Here is a 21,692-nt window from a genome sequence, read left to right as displayed (position 1 = left end):
GTTCACAACTTATCCTTGCTTCCCTGGCTCATTCAGATGCTCCTTGCTCCTTGGCCGGACCACAGTGACAGTTTCCAAACCAGTGCCTCCTCTTCAGGGTCTCGTTTTCCTCCAGTCTCACTTTCCCTGATGGGCTAAGACTGCAGTCCCTACTCCGCCTTCCCTTGAGGTCTAAAAGTAATGTTTGCTTACTGTATAGAAATGCAAAGTCAAGAGCAAGCATCCTTTTAGCCTAACCCACCTCTTTCTCCTGTGTAGTGAGGGGCGAGGTGACAACTGAGAGAAGAGGGTGCAGGATAATAGGGCTTAATAGGGACTCCATGGGAGGCCTTTCTTAAAGGCATTCAAATTTAAATCTAAAACCAACCAACAAACAAATCCTCCTGCAGACTAGCCCAGTCCCTGGGCTGCCTTCCAGGCATTTGTAATACAAAGACATCAGTGTCATCAATCTAAACACAGACATTATATTTAGATACGTGGTATATACGTTTCCCCACAAATAGGATTACATTTTCCCTTCCCAGACCGTTTTGAACTTCGCTTTTTCATGTAACATTGAGAAGTTTTGCATCTTGAATGACTTCATAACTAGGACCCTATAGATGGACATTTGCTTCTAGTTTAGAAAAAAAATTTCTTTTCTAAGTAATGCAGTATTGTTCATCCTTGGACATATGTGAGGGGGTTGAAGGTGTAGCATAATTTGACACAGTGGGATTGCTTGGTCAGTGTCGATAGCTGCTGCCAAAATGTCCTCCAAAAATGTTGAATCTATGTAATTCTACTAACAGTGTTCCTCTGTTTAATTTTGAACATTTTTTCTGTATGTGTCTCATTACTTATTCCCATTGGAATAGCTGCTCTCATTCCCCTGGGGGCTGGAGAGGACTACCCACAGAAAGTCTCTTTACTCTGCTTATTGAGGAATGGGAGGGACGTAAATATGTTTTGCCTACATAAAGTTAACGGCCTGTGGTAAAGAATGTAGACTTTTAAACAGCCTTCCATGTCGCTTGGCTGGGGAAACATTGGGGTACTGTGCTAGACACCTGGCATGGGTTTGGAGGAAAAGGTGGGCCTTCTTGAACTGTACTGGTCAAGTTGGACCATGGCCTCCACAGCCTGCCCCCTCCCTCCTGCTCAATGTACACATCACCACATCTGTGCTCCACTGTTATTCTCGTTGGGGGATGGGAATGTGCTTTCCCATCCATTTGGACTTCTGGAGTCCTGGGCCACACTGTCCTAAGCTCAGCAACCTCCTCCCCTTGCTTCTTGCTCTCATATGATTCAGATGAAAGCCTCCCAGCATTGTTCTGGTTTTAGCAATTTGCTGGGTTTGCAACCATGGGATTTCTAGGTGTCATCTTGTTTCCCTGCCATTCTGTTTGTTCCCTGGCAGATCCCCAAGCTCTCAAAACTCCCATAGAAGTTTGATCATGGCTGTATTATATCATTTACCACGTTTATTATCAGCTTATCTGTTTGTTTCTCTATCACTGGATTGGGAGCTAGTTGAAGTTCTAAACAGTGACAGCAGGGACGGGGATAATACAGCGCTTCTGTGCCTATGAGCCAGACACTCTAGTAAGTGCTTTGTGCATATTATATTAACTCACTGAGAGCTCACACGGCCCTCACCGTATCTTGGTGTCTCTATCTCTGACAGCTTCGCGAACACTGTAGTTACTTTCAATTTAGATTTCTCTTCCCCTACTTATCCATAGTCAGTTTTGAAAAAAAAAAGATTATTGGTTGACAATACATCAGTCTCTTAGTAAAAATATTCATTCCATTTATATATTAAGAACAGATGACATGAAATAATAACTGTATTGTTTGCTTGTTTAGCCTGACATCAAGATTATTTGTTTAGCTTTCTATATACCATTAGTCTAAATTAGAAAATTCTATTTCCAGCCACGAGATTAGAATAGCTATTTGAGTTCCCTTAAAAGATAAATTAACTCTTAAGCACTAACACTTTTAAGAATGATCTGCCATTTTTCAAATATTTTAATTCCAACAACCTTTTTATTCTTGGTGGTGGTACTGGGATTTTTGGCCTTGCTCTTAGTAGGCAAGTGCTTTACCACTTGAGCCATGCCCCCATCCCTTTTGCTTTAGTTGTTCTCAGATAGGATCTCCTGTTTTTTTCCAAGCTGGCCTCAGACCACTATTTTCCCACCTATGCCTCCCTGAATAGCTGGGATCAGACGTGTACCACCACACTCAACTTGTTCTTTGACATAGGGTCTCACTAACTTCTCTCCCACCCTTCCCCTGTCCCGGCTGGCCTTGAACTGCAATCCTCTTATCTCTGCCTCTCAAGTAGCTAGGATTATTACCAAAATTTTGATAAATGGATAAAAATGAGCAGAGAGATCTGGATTCAAATCCTGACTTCACAATTAACCAGTCCTGCAACCTTGGCCAAACTCCTTAATCTTTCAAAACCTCAGTTATCTCATTGGTAAAATTAAGATAATGATAGTTCTTTTATATGGTTTTATATGGTTTGGCAAGGTGTCTGGCACAAAATGACCAACAAATATTTGCTATTACTTATTCTTATCATTATAAAATGTTGGGTCGGCAAAAGAGACACAGAAATAAATGATAATGTCCCTGTCCTCAAGGAGTTCAAATATATGATAGATGAGACAAGACAGATCTGCCAACCTCACCACAAGACAGTGTGATAAGCACATCTGTTGAAGTGTGTGCAAAGGACAGAGATAACAGAGGAGTGAGGGATTATTTCTGTAGAAACGTTTCAGGGGAGGCAGGAGAAGATAGAACAACTAAATTGATATTTGAAGAATGAATAGGAGTTGTTTTTTTTTTTTTTGTAATCAAAGTAGAGAAGGACATATTTGGACAAGGAGAAGGGCACTTCACATGTTTTTGAGGAACTACAGTTAGTAACATTTGGTCAGATTCTGAAGTTTTTGAGGGTGGGCACGATGGGGGGATGGGGAGGGCAAGGCGGGTAAGAGAGAAGATTCTGGAGGAAGGCAAGGGCCAGATTTTGAAGTACTTTGCATGCCAAAGTACAGAGTTTAAATTTAACACGAGTAACAAGTTTTAAGAAGAAAGAGATGTGATCAGATTTGCCTTGTAGAAAATCCACTTTGGCCGATGGTTACAATGAACTGGAAAGGTGCTATGGTGGAGACTGAAGGTCAATCAGGAAGCGGTAGTGCTGGGCTACTGTCGCTCTTGGTCAATTAGAAAGGGAGGGACTTGGGACATTAAGATGAAGGAAATAGTGGGGTTCCGTCCTCAAAGCTGCCTGAACCCTGGGCCTCTTTCCTTGATGCCCCAGGTTCTGGGACTCGTGTGCGGGAGGCTGCAGTGGATGGTGGAGATGTTAGTCAAGCAAGACAGGGAAGACAGAAGGAAGCAAAGGAACGGATGAAGAAAGGGCCTCGTGGAGTGCGAGCGTCTGTGTCCCGAGTGCCTGTGCACTGAAGGCAGGCGAACACGCGGATCTGTGACCTGGAGTAGGGGCAGATTTGGGAGTCTTGGGGGTAACTACGAAGTTAGGGGGGGATGGCTGAGATATGGAGGGCTCCCCGCAGATCGTAAGTATCAAAACACCGCGTCTTCAGCCTTCACGTCCGGAAATCCCCTGTGGATAAGGCCGCGTACGACTTCACAGCGATGTCCCCAACGCCTTGGAGCCGCGTGTTGGGCGCGGCCTGCCATTTCACACCCTTTGCCATAGGTGGCGCTGGCGCCGGGCAGGGACCAGGCGGCAGCACATGCCGGGCTTGGGGGCGATGGGCCCAGGAGCCGAGGTGGCGACGCTCTAGCCCGAGCCGGGCATTCGGTGGCCTGGCCAGGTCTTCCCTGGGGACCCGGCTGAGGCCGAGAACCTCTGGCCCCAGGAGGCGCATGCGCACCGAGTGCCCCGCCATGGAGTCCCGTAGCTCAGGTCTTACCTGAATCAGGTAAGGGGGGAAGCTGCGGAACCCCACCCTCCCCCCGCACCAGGCCGGGATTGGGACCGGGCCCCACGTGGAGAGTGTGGACGGCGTGCGCGGGCCATGTCAGCCCCGGGACCCGGCTGAGTGACAGTGGCCCGGGGGCGCGAGGACGTGCGTGCGGCGTGGGGCTGGGGGGGAGGGGCGTGGGTGCCGGCACGAGGCGGGCCACGTGGGCGAGGGCGTCGCGGCGTCTCCCAGGACACAAAGGCCCGGCCCTGGCCCGAGGCCTGGCTCCCTCCAGCGGGTCGGCGTCCCGTTGGCGTCAGGACTGCGCTCTGGGAGGCGGCCTTGGTGGTCGCGAAGGTCGCCGGCACCCGGGGTGGCCGAGGGGTGGAGGGCGGGGCAGGAGGTGGCGGGATGCTTCTCTGGTTAGGGCGCAGCTGGGGACCCCAGCCTGTGGTGGGCGTGGGGACCCAGGGCAGGAGAGAGCAGGGACGGTGTGGATGGCAAAGGGAGGACAGCTGAGGAAGGTGTGAGTGACGAGAGCAAGCGAGAAACGCGGAACACCTGCTAGGGGTGACTCATCCCGGCTGGATGAATAATGTGGAAGGTAGTTTAAAAAAAAAAAAAAGAAAGAAAGAAAAGGGAAAAAACAAAGAGTCGCATGCTGCAGCCTTTCTTCCTCAGGCAGCCAGCTGGGAAGAAATTGCCTGCCTGTCTGAAAGAAAGTAGCCATGTTCCTTTAGGGGACTGTGGCGAGTAGTGAAGGAGATAACGACGTGGAGGGCTAAAGAGCTGCAAAAAATTAAAGATACCATTAGCTAATTTAGAATCCTTCAACCTCTTGATCTGTTTGAGTGGCTACAATGGCCCCCAGGTGCGGAATCCTGTGTCAGGAGGACCCGGATGCAGCAGTGTCAAGGTGTTCATTTGAGCTGAAGGGTTTATTCTCCGTTTCTTCCCTTCTCTACCACTCAGCTTTGGAATTTTTTTGGTACAAAGAATTTTACCCAAAACTTTTACCCACCAATCACATTAGGAATAAATTGGCTAAATTTGGTCAAGAGATGTCGATGTGGTTTTATTGATAATTTCTTCCATTTGGCTTGTATTCAGTATGAAGCAGCCCATTTTTCAGAGTTTTGGGCTCAGGGACATACCTAAGGGAAGACTGTGTCCCCTGGGTAGAGAGGTCATTTTGACCAAGTTCCAGTATCTCTCTGAGCCTTAGTTTATATCTGATGGGAAAAATACCTTAAAGGTCATTCATTCAATTAGATACCAAGACCTTCCATAACTGCTTCAGGGTTTCCCAGCCCCTAGTGACAGGGAACTTGTCATGTCCCAAAATGGCTGAGCCACTCAACCCCACTAGACGGCCCTGACTGTTGGAGAATTCTTTATGTTGAATTGACATCTGTTTCTCTACAGTTTGCAGTCACTGGAGCCACACAGAATAAAATGTCTAACGCTGCTTCCACAAATATTTGAGGACTGCTAACACATTCCTTCTTCCACTCACTCCACAAGGCTCCTTTCTTCAAACTAAACATGCCCAGTTATTTCAAACAGGGAGGCAGTGTGGGACAGAGGAAAGAACGCCAGCTCTGGAGCCAGACACATCTGCATTCAGCCCCCGACCCCCTCACTTGCTCAGACGGTGCTCTGAGGTGCTGTATCATTCTCTGAGATGTGTGAATGGAAACACTCATCTAGCTGCCTCCTGTGGGGATCAGGGAGATATATGTATGTGTATATATCTATGTGTGTATATATATATTGACAATCTGGGTGATGATTGTGCTCATAGTAGGAGCTTAAACTATGTGTGCTGTTATATCTTCAGTGACATGATTGACAATACATTTTAGTGGCTCTCTGAACACACTACTGTTTGTCTATGTGTCTCTTAATATGTGCTCTGTAGAACAGAATAAAACACTGAGTTCTAACTGGCATAATGGCATAGGTTTGGCTTATTCTGGGTACTTCTCTGTAGTCTATTGTCACAGTAGCTTTTTTGGAGCTGGGTCACACACTGAACCATTTTTCAACTAAAACCCTAGTTAGTCTGTTGTTCAATCTAGCTTTTCCCATTCTGAACTTTAAAAAAAAAGAGATTTATTTAAATCTGTAATTGTGGCTCTTAAAAATGGCAGTCACAGTTCTGTCCTGTTGTCTTAAGAAATATCCTTGGATTTGTCATATTATGGATCTAAACTGGGGTTAGAAAAAATATGATTATTGAGCTCTTAGTACCAGCCCTGCTGGTCTGTTACCACGGTTGTACATCAGCGAGATGGTAAATGTAGCCTTTCTATGCTCGTTTTTACACAGATCTCAAGTCTTACGTATGATATGGAGCCCGTTAGAATTGGAATGTGACAGGAACGTCTGATAAGCTGCTGGCCAGGGGAACACGGCTGACCGTGATGTTGGCCAAGCATGGTGTCTGCTTGGAAGAAGTGAGAGCGTGCCCCAAGAGCAAGCCAGAGGCAGACTGCATTTAGGAACACTGCACGCTCTTCCCAGGCGCTCCGAGGGTTTTACATCTTGGACCAGCTTCTCCCTCTGTGGAGGAAGTTCCTCTCCGAGGGCAGTCAGGCGTGGTTAGAGGTTCCTTAGCTCTGGTTTCTGGGGCATCGCAGCCGCATTTTCTCCCTGGACTTCTGAAAGCAAATTCCCAGCTTGAGCTAAACTGATCTCATAGCCTGCTCCATGGTTTTCCAGACTCCTTGCCTCTGTGCCTTCCAAACGGGAGCACTTTCCCCACCTAACCAAGATCTCGGTTCCTTGCCCTCCTTCGCTGGTGAAGTTGCTCCTAGGCCACCTTGTGCAGGAAGGCTTCTCCTGAGCCCAGAGTTTGGAATTCCTGCTGCCCACCTTCCCCTTCCTTCCGGGGACTTAAACTCTTCTCCCCACCCCCCAACTTGTTCCATGTGGGTAGACTTGCTCCATGGCCTTCAGAATAAGATCCTTTGTGGGGCATTCAGTCTATGAATTAGAAAATTGCCTTCATCTCGGATGCCTGTGCTTCTGGCCTGGTGAGAATGAAAGTGTGGAATTGTTTGTAGGACTCAAAGGTTCCATTGACAACAGATATGAGAACTATACAATGCAAAGTCTCTTGTCATTGTCAGTTCAAATCGGAATGCCTTTACTGTGTTGAAAGGACCTATTTACATTTCCTAAGTAATTCAGTCTTCAAAAGGTGGTGGTAGTTAGTTAGTATAGGTAATCCTCTACTTGTAAAGGGACTAATTTAAATTTTGTTAAGTAATCAATTAAGGCCGGGCAGGGTTTAAATCGGTCAGTGGCTTCTCGTTTTCTTCAGGAAGAATTGCAGACTCTCTTAGTAACTACTCTTTCTACTCTAGTTTTTTGCCGGTTGGTGCCGGCGCCCAAAGGAAGCACTGTTTTCCGTGGAGGTTGTGCGGCCCCGAGTCTCCGGTGCTGTGGGAATGCCCACCCCTCTGGCTGGAATGTTCTTTGTCTCTCTGGTAAATGTCTATTCATCACTCAAGACAAGCCTTCCTCCTTCCCCCTAATTACTTCCTCCCGTGTGCGTCCTCAGATTCTTGTACTCATTCATGCGGTGTGTGTTCGGGCCGCTTTGTGGCCGGCACCGTGGCGGGCTGCGGGGATATAAAGGTGAACAATGCTGTGAGCTCTGCCTTCCGCGTTAAGGAAGCGCGGGCCGACCAGTCACAAAGATGTTGCTAGGAAATCCAAAGGAAATTAAGAAAAAAAAAAAAAAAAAAAGCATCGGTTCTTGTTGGTGTCCCGCTCCAGGTGGCCAGCGTGTTTCTCCAGGGCAGGAGCCATTGCTCCTTTGCGTGTACCCCCCATGCTTAGTTCGCCGTAGGTGCTGGGCAAGCATTTTGTTTCATGCTCCTCTTGGAGGGATCCTGGTGGCAGCATACCCTGTACTGTGCCACAGGTTCTGATGTCTTAAGTAGGGGCATCTCGGTGTGGAGTGGGTGGCCCTGGGCCCCTGGCCACAGCTAGATCGATGCCCGCAGGCTCGGCTGGCCCTGCGGCCGCCTTTGTGGAATTGAGCCCGCCTGCAGTGCTGGCGGCGGAGCCACGGAGCTGGGGAGCAGCGGGCGAAAAGAGGCCTGCAGCGCCCCCGCTGGACCGACCCGCGCCTCGCTCGCTAGCGCGCGGTCCCTAGAACTGCAATTTACAGCCAGAAAATGCACATGCTCTGTGTTGCTCTGCACTTTTCACGGGCCTAACAGATGCCTTTTAAAGGATCGTAGATTAAAAAATGTACGATTTCCCTCCCCTCTAGGACCCTTGCACTGTGATTGCGTTGCATGTACATAAAGGGGCGTTTGCTCTCCCGATCGTGGGGCCCGTCCAGTGCCGCGTGGGACCCTTGCTGCAGGGGCCTCTGGCATGCTGACCACGTCCTGCTGCTGCAGAGGAAATGTGCCTGGCGCTCCCGTGGTGGCCTGAGCGAGCGAAACCAGACTTTCTGCAACTTTGGGCAGCTTTGCTCCATAGCGGCCATCCCGTGATTGTGCCCACTAGCCCTGATGGCGGGTCCTGGAGAGCTTGCCTTCCATAGTCACTTGGTGTGCTCTTCTCTTCCTTCATGGTCACCTATAGTTAGGGGCTGAGGGGGTTTCTGGCACTTGTGGCCCACGCTTTTGGACTCGTGCACTCACAGGGTTTGGCACCCACGCTTTGGGTGTGAAATGAGAGTGGGCACCACGGCAAGTATCCCATCCTCTTTGGTAGGTCAAGCGGTCACCCTTCATAATCGGGGGCCTTTGGGTGGTCCAAGGGGGGTAGGGCTGGGGGGTCTCAGGGGTTGGCCATCTGTGCGCGAAGCGTTAACTCCCCAGGGAAGGGTGTCTTCACCAGGGCCAGGAGCTCAGGGTTGGGGGTGGTCTGCGAGGGAGCAGCAGGGTGCTGGGGGGAGGGTCCACACCACTGAAGGTGTCCGTGATAGGGGTGCCCCATCTCTGCGATGGTGGCAGGGCTGCGGGGAGGGGCTCTGCGGCGGGAGCAAGCGGGAGGGGCGCTGCAGCACAGTGGGCGGGCCAGGGGCGGGGCGCGGGTGGGCTCTAAAAGTCGGTGCCCACTCGCTCTGCACTGCCGCGGCCACCAGCACATCCAGGCGAGTCTCCGCAGGCAGCAGCAGCCCAGGCGCCTCCTCTGCGGCAGCCGCGCCTCGCCAGTGGGCGCAGTGCCGCAGCGCACGCCCAAGTGGCTGCTTGCTGCTGCCGCGGGCTGCCCTGCGCGGGCCGTGTGCTGCGCCTCCGCGGCCACCGACCCTGCACGGCTGCGGGCGCCGCGCCGCGCCCAGTGCTCCGCAACCCTGCGGCGGGCGGCATGGGATAACGCGGCCATGGTGCGCCGAGATCGCCTCCGCAGGTGGGTGTGCGTGGCCGTGTGGCCGCCCCGTGCTGCACGGTGCTGCGAGAGGGGGTGTGGCGGGATCGGGCGGGCTGGCTTGGGGACCGACTGCTGTGGCCAAGACTGGCTCGCCAGAGAACCCCACCCTGCAGACCCAGCCACCGCTTAAACCTTCTCGTTGAGGGTGGGTAGGATGTTCCCAACTCAGGGTCTTCCCGATTTGGGATTAAAAAAAAACCCAGGATCGCTTGCGTGAGATTTAGGATTTTCAGGCCGCAAACTCACCCTAGTGTGATTTAGGATCTCTAGAGCCCGGTATCACTCAGGTACGAATTAGGATTTTTAGACCCGGTCATCACCATCGTGTGATTTAGGATTTTTAAGATCCTGTACTCGCGTGGCACAATGTAGGATTTCTAGACCCCGGGAACACCCAGGTGCGATTTAGGATTTTTAGACCTAGCGCGGTCGTCGCTATGGCGTGACTTAGGGTTTCTAGACCTCGGTGTCGCCCTAGTATGATTTGGGGTTTCTAGACCTTGGTCTTGCCGCGGAGTGACTTGAGATTTCCTGAGCGTGCATCGAGGTGGCACGAGTGGCCGCGACAAGCGGGTCCTGCTCCCTTCGGGTGTTTGCTTCCAGTCTGCGGCTGGTTCCATGCTCTCGGCAGGTTGGTGGAATCACATGAATGTACCTTTGCCCATTTACAACAAGAAATCAAGGCTCAGAAAGACCGATAAATTCCAAAAAGTTTGCTGCTAGAGTTTGCATTTATACTCCAGAATCTTGGCTCGATCAAATAATGGGGCTTTGACTTAAAATATTTGTTTAATCCATTTTGCCTATTGTCACATTGCTTCCCTACAAAGAATCCTAAAATGTCCTTGGGGCATTTTTATGACGGTGATTGAGACAGAGCCGGCTGGGTCCCCAAGGGGTTATCCTGTTTCTCGGAGTAGAAGAGCAGGGTGCAGCGCTGGGGCGCGGGAGTGGAGTAGTTGCCGCCCTCACCCCACCTGGGAGCCCCCCTTTGTCGCCCTCGGAGCCCCTCCCTGGTGCTTTGCTGAGTCATTGCAGACTCCGCTGCCGGGTCGGGAATGGTCAGCCCTGGGCGGCGTGAAAATGTGTGAGCCGAGGCACGGGACGCAGCGCTAGTGCTTTTTGTCATTTACCTCTCACGGAGGCATCGGATGGAGCCTGCTGCTGTTGCCGGCACCGGCTGTGATCTCACCGTCATGTTCCCGCACTTTCCCAGTCATGTCTAGCATTGCCTAGAAAGGTTGAACCAAGTCCTTGTGATTGTTTTCTGAGCAGGTACTTGGAGGGGGGAAGACTGCCCCAGCCATGCCTAAAACAGGCAGAGGCTAGAGATTCATTAAGGGCATCGTTTACTACTGTGAGATGAGTTTGCGGTGGGTAGGGGTTGCAGCCAGATTACAGGTAATACGGTGGCAGGCGGTGTGTGGACAGATGCACAGCCCTCTCCAGGAGGGTTTAGCAACTAATTTCCTGTATTTGCAGCAATTTTCTTGACAGTTCTAATTTTTACTTTTGGAGGGTATTGTTTCCATTCTGTTTTGAGAAACCTGCTGATAACCCCTTTCCATAGTCACCATGGGGAGTCACAGACTGGACAGAGAAGAAACTGTTTCTAATTCCTCTTTAGCTCTTGTCCTCAGTGTGGATAAACTGATCTGGACCTTTGAAGTCCTGGGCATGGCCAGGCTGGGTGTAGACACCAGTGCTCTCCTTCCAAAGACAAAATCAAGTCCTGCATGCTGGGTATGAGCTCTGCCTAATTTGGGGTGGGGGGACGTGTGGGGGGATGTCTTATAAATTAAATACATGGGAACTTGCCCAAGGGTCTACTAAGACAAGCAGAAATACAATGTGCCATCTAGACTTCCCAGGAGATTAGCTCTTCAGGGCCATAACAAAGCTGCTTATGTCCGGAGGAACGGGGGCTGCCTCTGTCTTCTTGCTTTCAGACTCTACTCTGACGCTTTCTCAGCCCCCGTGGGGCTGCAGTTGGCCCAAGAGTTGATGTTTTCAAAATCAGGAACAGCTCTCTGCTGAAAGCCAGGCAATAAGTTACTCTGTCTATCCATCCATCCATCCATCTTCTCCTCCTTGCTACCTGTCTATAGTTAAAGGCATTAGCAGTGAAAAAAACCTTTTTCTGGTGGGGGATGGTCTATAGCTGGCAAAGTTGTTAGAGTTAATATGAGGGAAATTATTAATTTTCCCTGGGAAAGCTTGATAAAGGCCAGGGAGAGCTCTTTAGCAGGTATCACGAGGAAGAGCACAAGAGGAGGGTTGCGGGGTTAAAGTGGGGAGCAGAGGGGAAGATTACATAGTGAAGTGATACATTCTCCCCTTCAAATTAGAATGATGAGCACATATGATGACTGCCCTACAAGGGGAGATGCTATCATTTTTTTTCTTGGTAAATGTCCTGCCGTGGTCCTCTGGAGGACAGTGTAGTCACTGCATGGCATGGAGGTTTCCCACCCTGAGCTGTCATTCTAGTCTGTGGAAGTGTCCATGTTACCCCCATTGCTTCTTCCACAGGATGAGGGAATGGTGGGTGCAGGTGGGGCTCTTGGCGGTGCCCCTGCTGGCCGCGTACCTGCACATCCCACCCCCTCAGCTCTCCCCTGCCCTGCACTCATGGAAGACTTCTGGCAAGTTTTTTACCTACAAGGGACTGCGCATCTTCTACCAAGGTAAGAGCTGGACTGTTGGAAAACCCTGTGGGCGTGGGACACACGCTAAGTCTCAGCTGAGGTACTTAGCGGTGTCCCTTGGCCTTTGGTGCCCCTTAGGGATGGAGGGGAGTAACCCCTTTTTCTGAGTAGTATACTTGAAGGACTGGGCTAATTTCCCTCATTCACTTGGGAGCAGAAGGACTCAGCAAGCTCTGGGAGGGAGGGGTGGACTTGAGTCCACTCTGCATGCATCTGACTTCAGTGGAAATTTTTTCTAGTCTGACTTGTATTCAGGTACTAGTTTTCTCTTTTGAGCGCCCCTAGTGTCAGGTAATATGTACAGTGTTGGAAGATAGGAGTATTATTGGTGGTGGGGGGGGGGCGGCATCCCTGATTTTGTTTTATTGAATTATCCTTTTGTTATATGTGTACCTAAATGTGATTTAAGCCTTCCACTGTCGTACCTAAATTCATTTACTAACGATTATCACGAATGTTGCTTTTCATGTAATTACCACACGTAATTACCACACGTCAGGCCTTGAGTCAGGTTTTCTACATTCACTGTTTCGTTTAATCTTCAGACTAGCACTTGAAGACAGGCGCCACTGATCTCATTTTGTAGGTGAAGAAACTGAGGAAAAAAGTTGGAAAACATTTCTTTTGGGCGGGGGTCAAGAGCAATAACGAAAAATGTTTGTCATAAACCGTTTTTCATTATTGCTCCTGACCTCCTCTCATTTGCTATATTCAATTAAGTAAGTATATAACTTTATGTTGGTTTCTTGGTTTGTTTCCAGATTTTCAATATTTAGTGTTACACAGATTAGTTATTTGTATAGGATTCTTAAGAACTATGCTCCTATGCTAAAGTATATAAAATTTTAATGGCTTCTAGTTAATTCATATTTTGGAAACCTTATTACCAAATTTGCTTACCACTGACAGTGTATCAGTTGGCAAAGCATTTTACTGTTTGGCTAATTTAAGGAATGTTTCATGATTCCATATTGTCAGATGCATTTTGAATATTGTCAAAAATGTTCATGTTGATATTAACCTTTTTTTGTTGTTGTTAATAGAATTTGGTAATAGTTTGAGCATTAGCTTTTGATACTGGATTGGGTCTCCTCTACTGAAATAAAAAGTGCTGATCGAACAGCATAGCTAAAGTGCTCACTGGGAAGAGCTGCTGTATCTCAGGGAGTTTTTGTGATGTATTAGTGATAAGGTAGAAGGATTTTTTTAGTTTGTATATTGTGATTATGTATTTTAACTGAAAATTTATTTTTTACTATGAAAAAATTAATATTAATACAAAAGAAAGGGAAATGGAGATATGCCTTTAAAAAATCTAGTTGAAAGTGAGCTGCCTTCAAATATTTTCACATAAAGTATGCTACTTACAATTTTTAAATATACAGATTAAAGGAATATTCCTCTTTCTACCTAAAACAATAAGCTTGTATTTTAAAAAGCAATGTGTCATTTTCTTATTATCAATTTGGTCATGGTTTCTTGTTCTCTGTACCATATTACTTAGATTTTAACATGTTCAAGCTTTTTTTCATATGGAGTTGGCCTAATCAATCTCTCTCCTTCTTCCCAGACTCTGTGGGTGTGGTTGGAAGTCCTGAGATAGTCGTGCTTTTACATGGCTTTCCCACATCCAGCTATGATTGGTACAAGGTAATGAAGTCAGATTTCTAAGTCCTACTATATCTTAAAAAAATCCAAAATCAAGGATTTTCTTGTCAGCACTGGAAGACCCTTAAAAAATTTGATTTGCTTAATAAAATAGCATTAAATGTTGAACTGTTTCTCATTTTCTGTAAGGGAGTAAAAAACTCTTTGGCAGTCTGGAAAGGATCACTGCCAAGTTAAAAATGTTGGAGTTCCGCCCTCAATAGAGATTAAATGCTAGGAACCAAGCCCTTTCCACAGGATCATCTGCAGGCTTGTGGAGGGTTCACAAGGTTTTCGTCCCATTGATGCATCTGTTTAGCTGAGATAGGGACGAAGCTTCTGTGCTGCTGGGAGTTAAGGGGGAGGCACGGGAGCAGAGTCCCTTTATTCCTTCCTTTCTTACAGATTTGGGAAGGTCTGACCTTGAGGTTTCATCGAGTGATCGCCCTTGATTTCTTAGGCTTTGGCTTCAGTGACAAACCGGTAAGCAGTGGTGTATGTGACCAGTGACGGGTGGCATGGATGTAGATGGATGGCTTAGGCACCTGTGACTTTATGCTGCGTTTCTGGCCTTTCCTTCCCATAGAGACCGCATCACTACTCCATATTTGAGCAGGCCAGCATAGTGGAGGCACTCCTGCGGCACCTGGGGCTCCAGAACCGCAGGATCAACCTGCTGTCTCACGATTACGGGGATATTGTTGCTCAGGAGCTGCTGTACAGGTTAGTGAAGCAACTTCTGAACTCGTCACAGGTTGCACTTGCTGAAGACGCTGGGAAAGTATGTTCCCAGACCTTTCTTAGCCCTTCCCCTTGGGGGTCAGGGTGGGCAGTAGGGGACAAGGTGGTGTGGCATGGAGTGGATGCTGTATTTAGCCACTGCACTGATGCCACTCAGCTGCCTGTGTGTCTCTATTCCATGCTTCAGGTACAAGCAGAATCGATCCGGCCGGCTTACCATAAAGAGTCTCTGTCTGTCAAATGGAGGTAATTGCCTTGGTGGTAGGTAGAAAGGCCACCTTTACATGTCACTCGAACATATAAATGATAATCTGATGATACTGGAAGCAAATGCAAGTAAATGAGGGGATCTTTTAAAGTTTTTGTGCAGTTTTGTGACCTGATGACATTTATGGATCCTTCTGAGGATGTTTTCAAATATAGAAAATAGAGGATGACCAAAGAAAGTGATTCTGTTGACATGTGATCATAGCCACAGTACAGTGACATGTGTTTCTCTGCAGCACTTTAGATAGAGAGATGTAGTGGCGGGTCTCGAACTGCTCTTGATTAGGAGTGAGTGAGGGCAACAGTTTTGCTGTGTAACCCTGTGGTGGGTTATGAAGGAACAGGCTTGAGGATACATCTGTACCATTAGATTCTTAAGCCCTATAATCGATGGCGGTGCCAAGCATCAGAAATTCGAGAGCAGGCCTTTTGGAGAGGTTTCTTTTGTGTGCCATTGAGTACAGCTTGTAAATCCATGACTATCCAAGCATCTCCAAATGCAGGCTTTAAGTGCAGCTTGGGAGAAGAGTCTGTGCCTTTACCAGTGATGCTCATGGCTTTCTTCCACTGGCTCTTGAGCAATGGAAAAGGAAAAAGTAGCTTTTTTTTTTTTTTAGGATTTACACTCACAGCCTCATGCACATGTGGCCTGTGCATGGTATGTGTGTAGAATCCAGACCATTAACTCCACCATGTGTTCTGAGCAAGGCGAGGAAGAGCTGGAACCTCGCTGTCATCTTTATGGATGACCATATAAATGATCTCTCCCATTTCTCTACCTGTATAATGGGGAAAATAGTTCCAGGGGTATAGAATTTGACTGGTGAAACAGAATTTCTTAGAGACATACATATCAGATGACTGTGCGGTCATGCCTCACTTAACATACATTCACTCCGATGCTGACTGAGAGCTGTTACTCAGTGTATGACTATACTAAGCGTTTATTTGTAATTTTGTTTTGGCAGTAAGGCCCAAAGGTGGCAGTGAATAGGGTGGACAGTTTCAGGTAATGAACTTGCGTTCATTACTTAGTTACTTAACGTTGTTGGTAACTAAGAGAAGTTTCTCCTTCTACAGGTATCTTTCCTGAGACTCATCGTCCTCTCCTTCTCCAAAAGGTTGGCAACTCCACTGAAATAGCAACTTGGCCTTAAGATTTGGGCTGACATAAAGCTGGGGACTTTTGAGGGCCACACCTGCTGTGATGTGATTAGTTCAAAGCTTCCTCCTTAGGAATTCACATGCATGAAGCTAATTTTTCGCTTCTGATGAAAACAAAGCAGGGGAAGTTGCTCCCACACAAAACTGAAAACTATTTCTAAAAATAAGAGATGGACAAATATTTGGAGTATACAACTATGTAAAGATTTATGCCACAAGCCGTGTTTTAGTAAATTGGGATCCTGGTCTAAACAATGTATGAGTTAAAAATCTTAGGGCTTTATGGCAGAGGATGGTGGTGTGCACCTGTAGCTCCAGCTTCTGTGAGATAGGAGGATGGCTTGAGCCCAGAAGTTGGCGTCCAGCCTGGGTAACGGAGAGACCCTGTTTTTTTAAAAAGTATTAAGAATTTAGTAAAGTGTAGAAATATAATATTAAAAGGAATTAGAAAGACATCTGTCTTCCATGAGAGAGGAATATAGGTTGGTAAAATAACAACAAAAAAGCCAAATACTTCATTTTTTAGTAGAAGTATATTTGGCTAATGTCTTTTTAGTTCCTTAAAGGCATAGACGCTTTTGTCCTGGTAGGCGCCATCTTTCTCCGGGTTCTGGATTCATATTCTCACTCGTTACCCACAGCTGCTGAAAGATGGAGGCGTGCTGTCGCCTGTGCTCACCCGGCTGATGAACTTCTTCGTGTTCTCCCGAGGGTGAGTTATTATCAGAGACTCTGTGCGGCCTGAGAGTGGTGTTGCTGCCATCACAGTTCTGCCAAAGACTGGGCTTTGATAGTCTCAAGCAAAGGTGTCGGCTCCTTGCCAGGGAGGTAGTAGAAGGGATTCGCAAATCAGTGAAGGGTCACACTGCATGACCTCTGAGGTTCCAGTCATACTTAACATTCCTGCATTTCGCACTCCTCAGTCTCACCCCAGTCTTTGGACCATACACGCGACCTTCCGAGAGTGAGCTATGGGACATGTGGGCTGGCATCCGCAACAACGACGGGAACCTGGTCATCGACAGGTAAGAGATGAGCCCTGACTTGAGCTCCCATCAGGCTCTTTGGGAGAGTGAGGAAGGATGCAGGATTGCTTGCTGTGTTTCTTGTCGGCTGGTTCCCTGTCACAAGAAGTGTAGTTAGGAACACGAGGCACACCTAAAGGCTTGTACGTTCCAAGGAAACAGAAATCAAGCACAGGATGAGCTCTGACTCTTAGCCATTAGGCACAAAAAGTATGGATAAACAGCTGTGAATTCTAACACTAATTCAGCTTGTGACCGACTGACTGGCACATGCTTCTTTAGGCTTCTTGTTGATATTAAATGTTGCAAAGTGTTTAATCATAGTGAAAGGAAATCCTGTGAAAGAAGCCTCATACTGCTTTCCAAGTGTAAGGTTCTTCCTTTTGCGTATCTTTCTGGTAACAACAGGGACTGAGACAAAAGACTTCGGTATCTTTATACAGAGGGTCCCGTGCCTTGGTTCAAATGAGACCATAGCCGCTTGCACTAAGGAACTAGAAATGGTGTTAATCACAGCTACTTGTGATGAGGCCAGCTGGGTTGGTAGAGCTGCCAGTGTTTTAACTGATGGCTTTTTTGAGAATCCTGCATCAGAGGGCACTTTCCTCCTAGCCAACCCCTACAAGATCCCTAAAGATTCCTTTTAATATAAAAAATTAAACACACATCTCTTTTAAAATTCTCTTATTTTCCTTTGCAAAGAGTAAATAGTCTGCTCTCTCTTTCGTGATACTAGGGCTTGAACTCAGTGCCTTGTGCTTGCTAGGCAAGTGCCCTACCCCTTAAGCCACACCCCCAGACCTTTTTAATTTTTTCAGATAGGGTCTTGTGTAGTCCTGGACCACAATCCTACCTCCACCTCCTATATAGCTGGGATTACAGATGTGACCTACCATACCTGGTTTGTTTTTGGAGATAGGGTCTTTTTCATCTGGTCTAGCCTCAAACCATGATCCTCCCTCTCTGCCTCTGCATAGCTGAAATTATTGCCCAGAAATACTATTTGTAAGAGTTGATACCTGACGTTCACAGAAATAACTGTCCTGGAGTTCTCAGGCAGAACAATTTGAACTGTTGAGTTTGAGTGCCGCGGTGTGGCAGTGGCATCTTACACTGTAAGAAAAGGCCTTCTTCCCATTCTATCGATGGTCACGCGAAGTACGTACATGAAGCTTTGTGCTCAGGAACTCAATTTTAGAGGTGGACATCAACTTATTTCAAAAAATGAGGAACTGAGGTCAAAGGATATGTGTTACGTTTTGAGTCACAGACCTGGTTAGTAGTGGAGCCAATTAGTCTTGAACCCTGGCTTTGGTCACATATACTCCACATCAACTCTTAGCCTTCCTAGATCTGGCTCCCTGCTTCATAGATGCACACGACCATAATGCTTATGTTGGTAGCAGGCATGATCCCTGCTGTATCCGCACGGTGGGTGACAAAGAATAAAGTAGGCTATTCCCAGGAATTCCAAGTTGCTTATGGAGTCAGAAATGTTCCTGGTAGCTCCTGTTAGACTTCTAAATTGCACTAATAAAGGTTTCTTGCTCTCCTGCCGACTTATCTGTGCTATAGTCTTTTACAGTATATCAATCAGAGGAAGAAATTTAGAAGACGCTGGGTGGGAGCACTTGCCTCTGTCACTATTCCCAGTGAGTATTTGTGTGTGTGTGCATGTGTGAATGTTTTATATTCTGGATAGGAAAACTTAGGGACGATGGGAGTTAAAATAACCACAGCTTGTATGACCTCCAATTAGGATTACCAGATTAGCAAATAAAAATACAAGATACTCAGCTGAATCTGAATTTTCAATAAATAGTTTTTTTGGCGGTACTGGGATTTGAACTCAGGGCCTCATCCTTGACAGGCAGGTGCTCTACCACTTGAGCCACTCTACCAGCCCTAACACTTTTTAGTGTGTGTCCTGTATAATATTTGGGACATACATATGCCCCCTGCCAAACAATAGCAACAACATACCAAATTAATTTTTTACCTAAGATTCAAATTTAGTTGGGCATCCTTCATTTCACTGGCAACCCTACTTCCAGTATCCAGAACAACTGTGACATGCAGAGTGAGGTGTATACGGCATTGGAGCAATATTGCAAATCCAGTTGGTACTGCTGGCGTCTGTGGCTTCTACATCCAATGCTGAACTTCTGGGACAGGAGGCTGTTGAGATTATTAACCAAGAGACTATAGGTAGCTTATGCTTTATTTGTCTCTTTATTCTTACAAATTAAAAAATTTAGTCAGTATAGTACCTCGTAGTTAGTGCTCAAGAAACTATTGGTTGATTTCAAATGTCATGGGAAGTTATAATGGAAGAGACTTGAATATTGAAAGTGGGGCTTATTCCTTTTGGTCAGGGCACAGAGGAGCTGGAGAAAGGGACCAAATGATTGTATGTGGGAGAAAATGTGCCAAATGAACTGACTGGCTTATTACTAGAAGTTCTTTATAGACTACCTAAATAAAAGAAGCTAAGTTTTCTGTCATAAAAAGTTTTACTTGAAGACAATCTTTTTTATGGAAGGGAGTTAATTTTAGGATAGTAATAGGAGAATAGATGTAAGCTGTTAAGAATTCTTTCCTCTTCTCTTTCCTAGTTCATTTTATCTATGGGCCATTGGATCCTATAAATCCCTATCCAGAGTTTTTGGAGCTGTACAGGTGAGTCTCCCTCACATGTCATTGTTTTGTTAGTATTCCATCCTGACAGAGGTAAACAGAATTACTATTGAGGGTTGCTGGCACTAGTCATTGTCTTTGACCTCATTGGCTGTTCGCTCAGGAAACATAATGAAAAGATGAATTGGGGAATCTTACTCTTATATAAGTGTAAAGATTAAGAGAATCAGTGATACATTCTCTTAATATAGCCTGTTTTCACTGTAATGGCTAGTTCATATATATAGAGGTAAGAAACAGCTATCATGTGAACTAAAGAATGAAAGTGGATGTATCTTAAATGTTTGCTTTAGACTGACTATAAAGCCAGTTCACTGAAACTGAACAGACTGTAAGGAGAGTGAGAACAGGTTACTGTGGAAAAAAGTGCCTTCTCATTGGTTGTTTACTCCCTCTGGGTATATACTCTGAAGGTATGGGAATATGAAATCTTGACTGTGTCCCAAGAAAATGTTCTATACCTTCTTATGCCCTAGTGGGCACAACCCAGTAGTAAACAGCTTGCTTCTGATTTGAAACGGAAACCCCTCTCATTAAGGGATATTAAGGAAGGTCTTTGTTATCTTTGCTTTGGCAGTGAGGTGCTGAGTGATCCATTTGTTGGATGCTTCATGCTTCTCTTAAGGAACTAAAAGTCACCCCTGTTTTGACAATTGTTGCAGAGGAGTTATATAGTCAAGATGTTGTCTATAGGATTATGAACAATCGAAAACTAGTTTGTATTAAGTGGAATTGGCAAGTTTATTTGCTTAAGACATAATTCCAAAGTAGAAGGTGAATAAGCTCCTAGTTGATTCCTTCCAGTGTGGCATGTCCGCAGGGGCACTTACCTGGGCTTCCCACTGGCTTACATCCCCCCTCCTCCAGCCTCAAGTTCACCTACGTGCTGTTCTCTTCCACTAGGAAAACGCTGCCGCGGTCCACAGTGTCGATTCTGGATGACCACATTAGCCACTACCCACAGCTAGAGGATCCCATGGGCTTCTTGAATGCATATATGGGCTTCATCAACTCCTTCTGAGCTGGAAAGAGTAGCTCCCCTGTATTATCTCCCCCATTCCCATATCTGTTGTGTATTCCACTTAGGAAGAAATGCCCAAAAGAGGTCCTGGCAATGAAATACTGTTGTCTCACAAAAGTCCACTTTACTCACATTGGTGAATAGAATATAGAAAAAAGGTAGCAGAAGCTCCGACTAAGGGTGACATCTGATCAAGTGTATGGACTTGCCTTTTGTCTTTGTGTTATTAGGAAATTCTGGTGAGCAATGCTTCTTACTGATGCAGAAAGACAGGCATTAGAAATTCTTTTGCATAAAAGACTTTGAAACACTTCGGTGGGCTTTTCTGTCCTACCCCAATTAGAATCCTGCAGTAAAGGATGAGGAGAGGGGCTTGCTTACCTCTCCTTCAGTGGCTTTAAGGGCATATGGTTTTAAAGTTCTTTAAGCAACCCTGCTTAAGTTAGAGTGAGAGTGAATCTCCTGTCATAACTTAGGATTTAGTTTCATCAGCTGCTTCTAACTGTAGACTTCTGTTAAAATAGATGTTGGTTTAAATAATGAAGTTTTCTTTAAAGACTATGATTTGCCTACACATGTATGTATTTTATAAGGGTACTAAATCTACAGACCCTTCCCCTGTCAGAGTAGTGAACCTTATTAAACATGTAATTTCTGAATAAATTGACCTAAATCCAAACTATTTACAGAATTTTCTAAAATCTGTAAATTTCCAGAGATTTACTGTTACTAGCTGGAAGGAACAATCCTACCAGCAAATAAGAGTCTGACTCCTCATGCTGCAGTGCTTAGAAGCATTCCTCCTGAGCTAAAGTGGAGGGGAGGGGGCCATTGCTCCACCCCAGTTACTGTGCTGAATATACTCTGATTCCTCTTATGATGACTGCGTGGCTTCCCATTGGCTGTCCCAGAGGAGGCTTTCTCATGGAGCTCAACCACTCCTGTATCTTACAGACAGGAGACTTCCCAGACACTTTAAGAACAAATTCTGAAAGACCTATGAGAAAATGGTGCTGAATACTTTTTTTTTTAAAGCCACAGTTTCATTGTCTTAGTAAAAGCAGGATTATTAAGGGGTTAT

At 46.4% G+C, this 21,692-nt stretch overlaps 1 protein-coding gene across 5 annotated transcripts; it reads left to right on the top strand.

The window, feature by feature from the left end:
• Positions 1 to 3,802: 3,802 nt before the first annotated feature.
• Mest (mesoderm specific transcript) lies at positions 3,803 to 21,293 on the top strand. Of its 5 annotated transcripts, none has more exons than XM_074062998.1 (13): positions 3,807 to 3,959; positions 10,969 to 11,084; positions 11,874 to 12,028; positions 13,620 to 13,699; positions 14,102 to 14,179; positions 14,283 to 14,419; positions 14,625 to 14,683; positions 15,785 to 15,825; positions 16,510 to 16,580; positions 16,792 to 16,893; positions 18,469 to 18,545; positions 19,509 to 19,572; positions 20,494 to 21,293. In XM_074062998.1, the coding sequence occupies exons 3-13, from the start codon at positions 11,875 to 11,877 to the stop codon at positions 20,609 to 20,611; spliced, it is 981 nt and encodes a 326-aa protein (XP_073919099.1). In that variant the 5' UTR covers positions 3,807 to 3,959; positions 10,969 to 11,084; position 11,874; the 3' UTR covers positions 20,612 to 21,293. The 5 variants fall into 5 exon arrangements, with proteins under 5 accessions (XP_073919078.1, XP_073919099.1, XP_073919105.1 ...); XM_074063004.1 differs by lacking the exon at positions 3,807 to 3,959 and adding an exon at positions 9,053 to 9,320; XM_074062977.1 differs by lacking the exon at positions 10,969 to 11,084 and having other exon boundaries at positions 3,803 to 3,959.
• The last annotated feature ends 399 nt before the right edge of the window (positions 21,294 to 21,692 follow it).

This window comes from Castor canadensis, chromosome 2, assembly GCF_047511655.1.
Source record: "Castor canadensis chromosome 2, mCasCan1.hap1v2, whole genome shotgun sequence".
Lineage (NCBI taxonomy): Eukaryota > Metazoa > Chordata > Mammalia > Rodentia > Castoridae > Castor > Castor canadensis.
The sequence above is the reverse complement of the archived record's forward strand: the minus strand, read 5'-3'. Positions and strand labels throughout refer to the sequence as shown.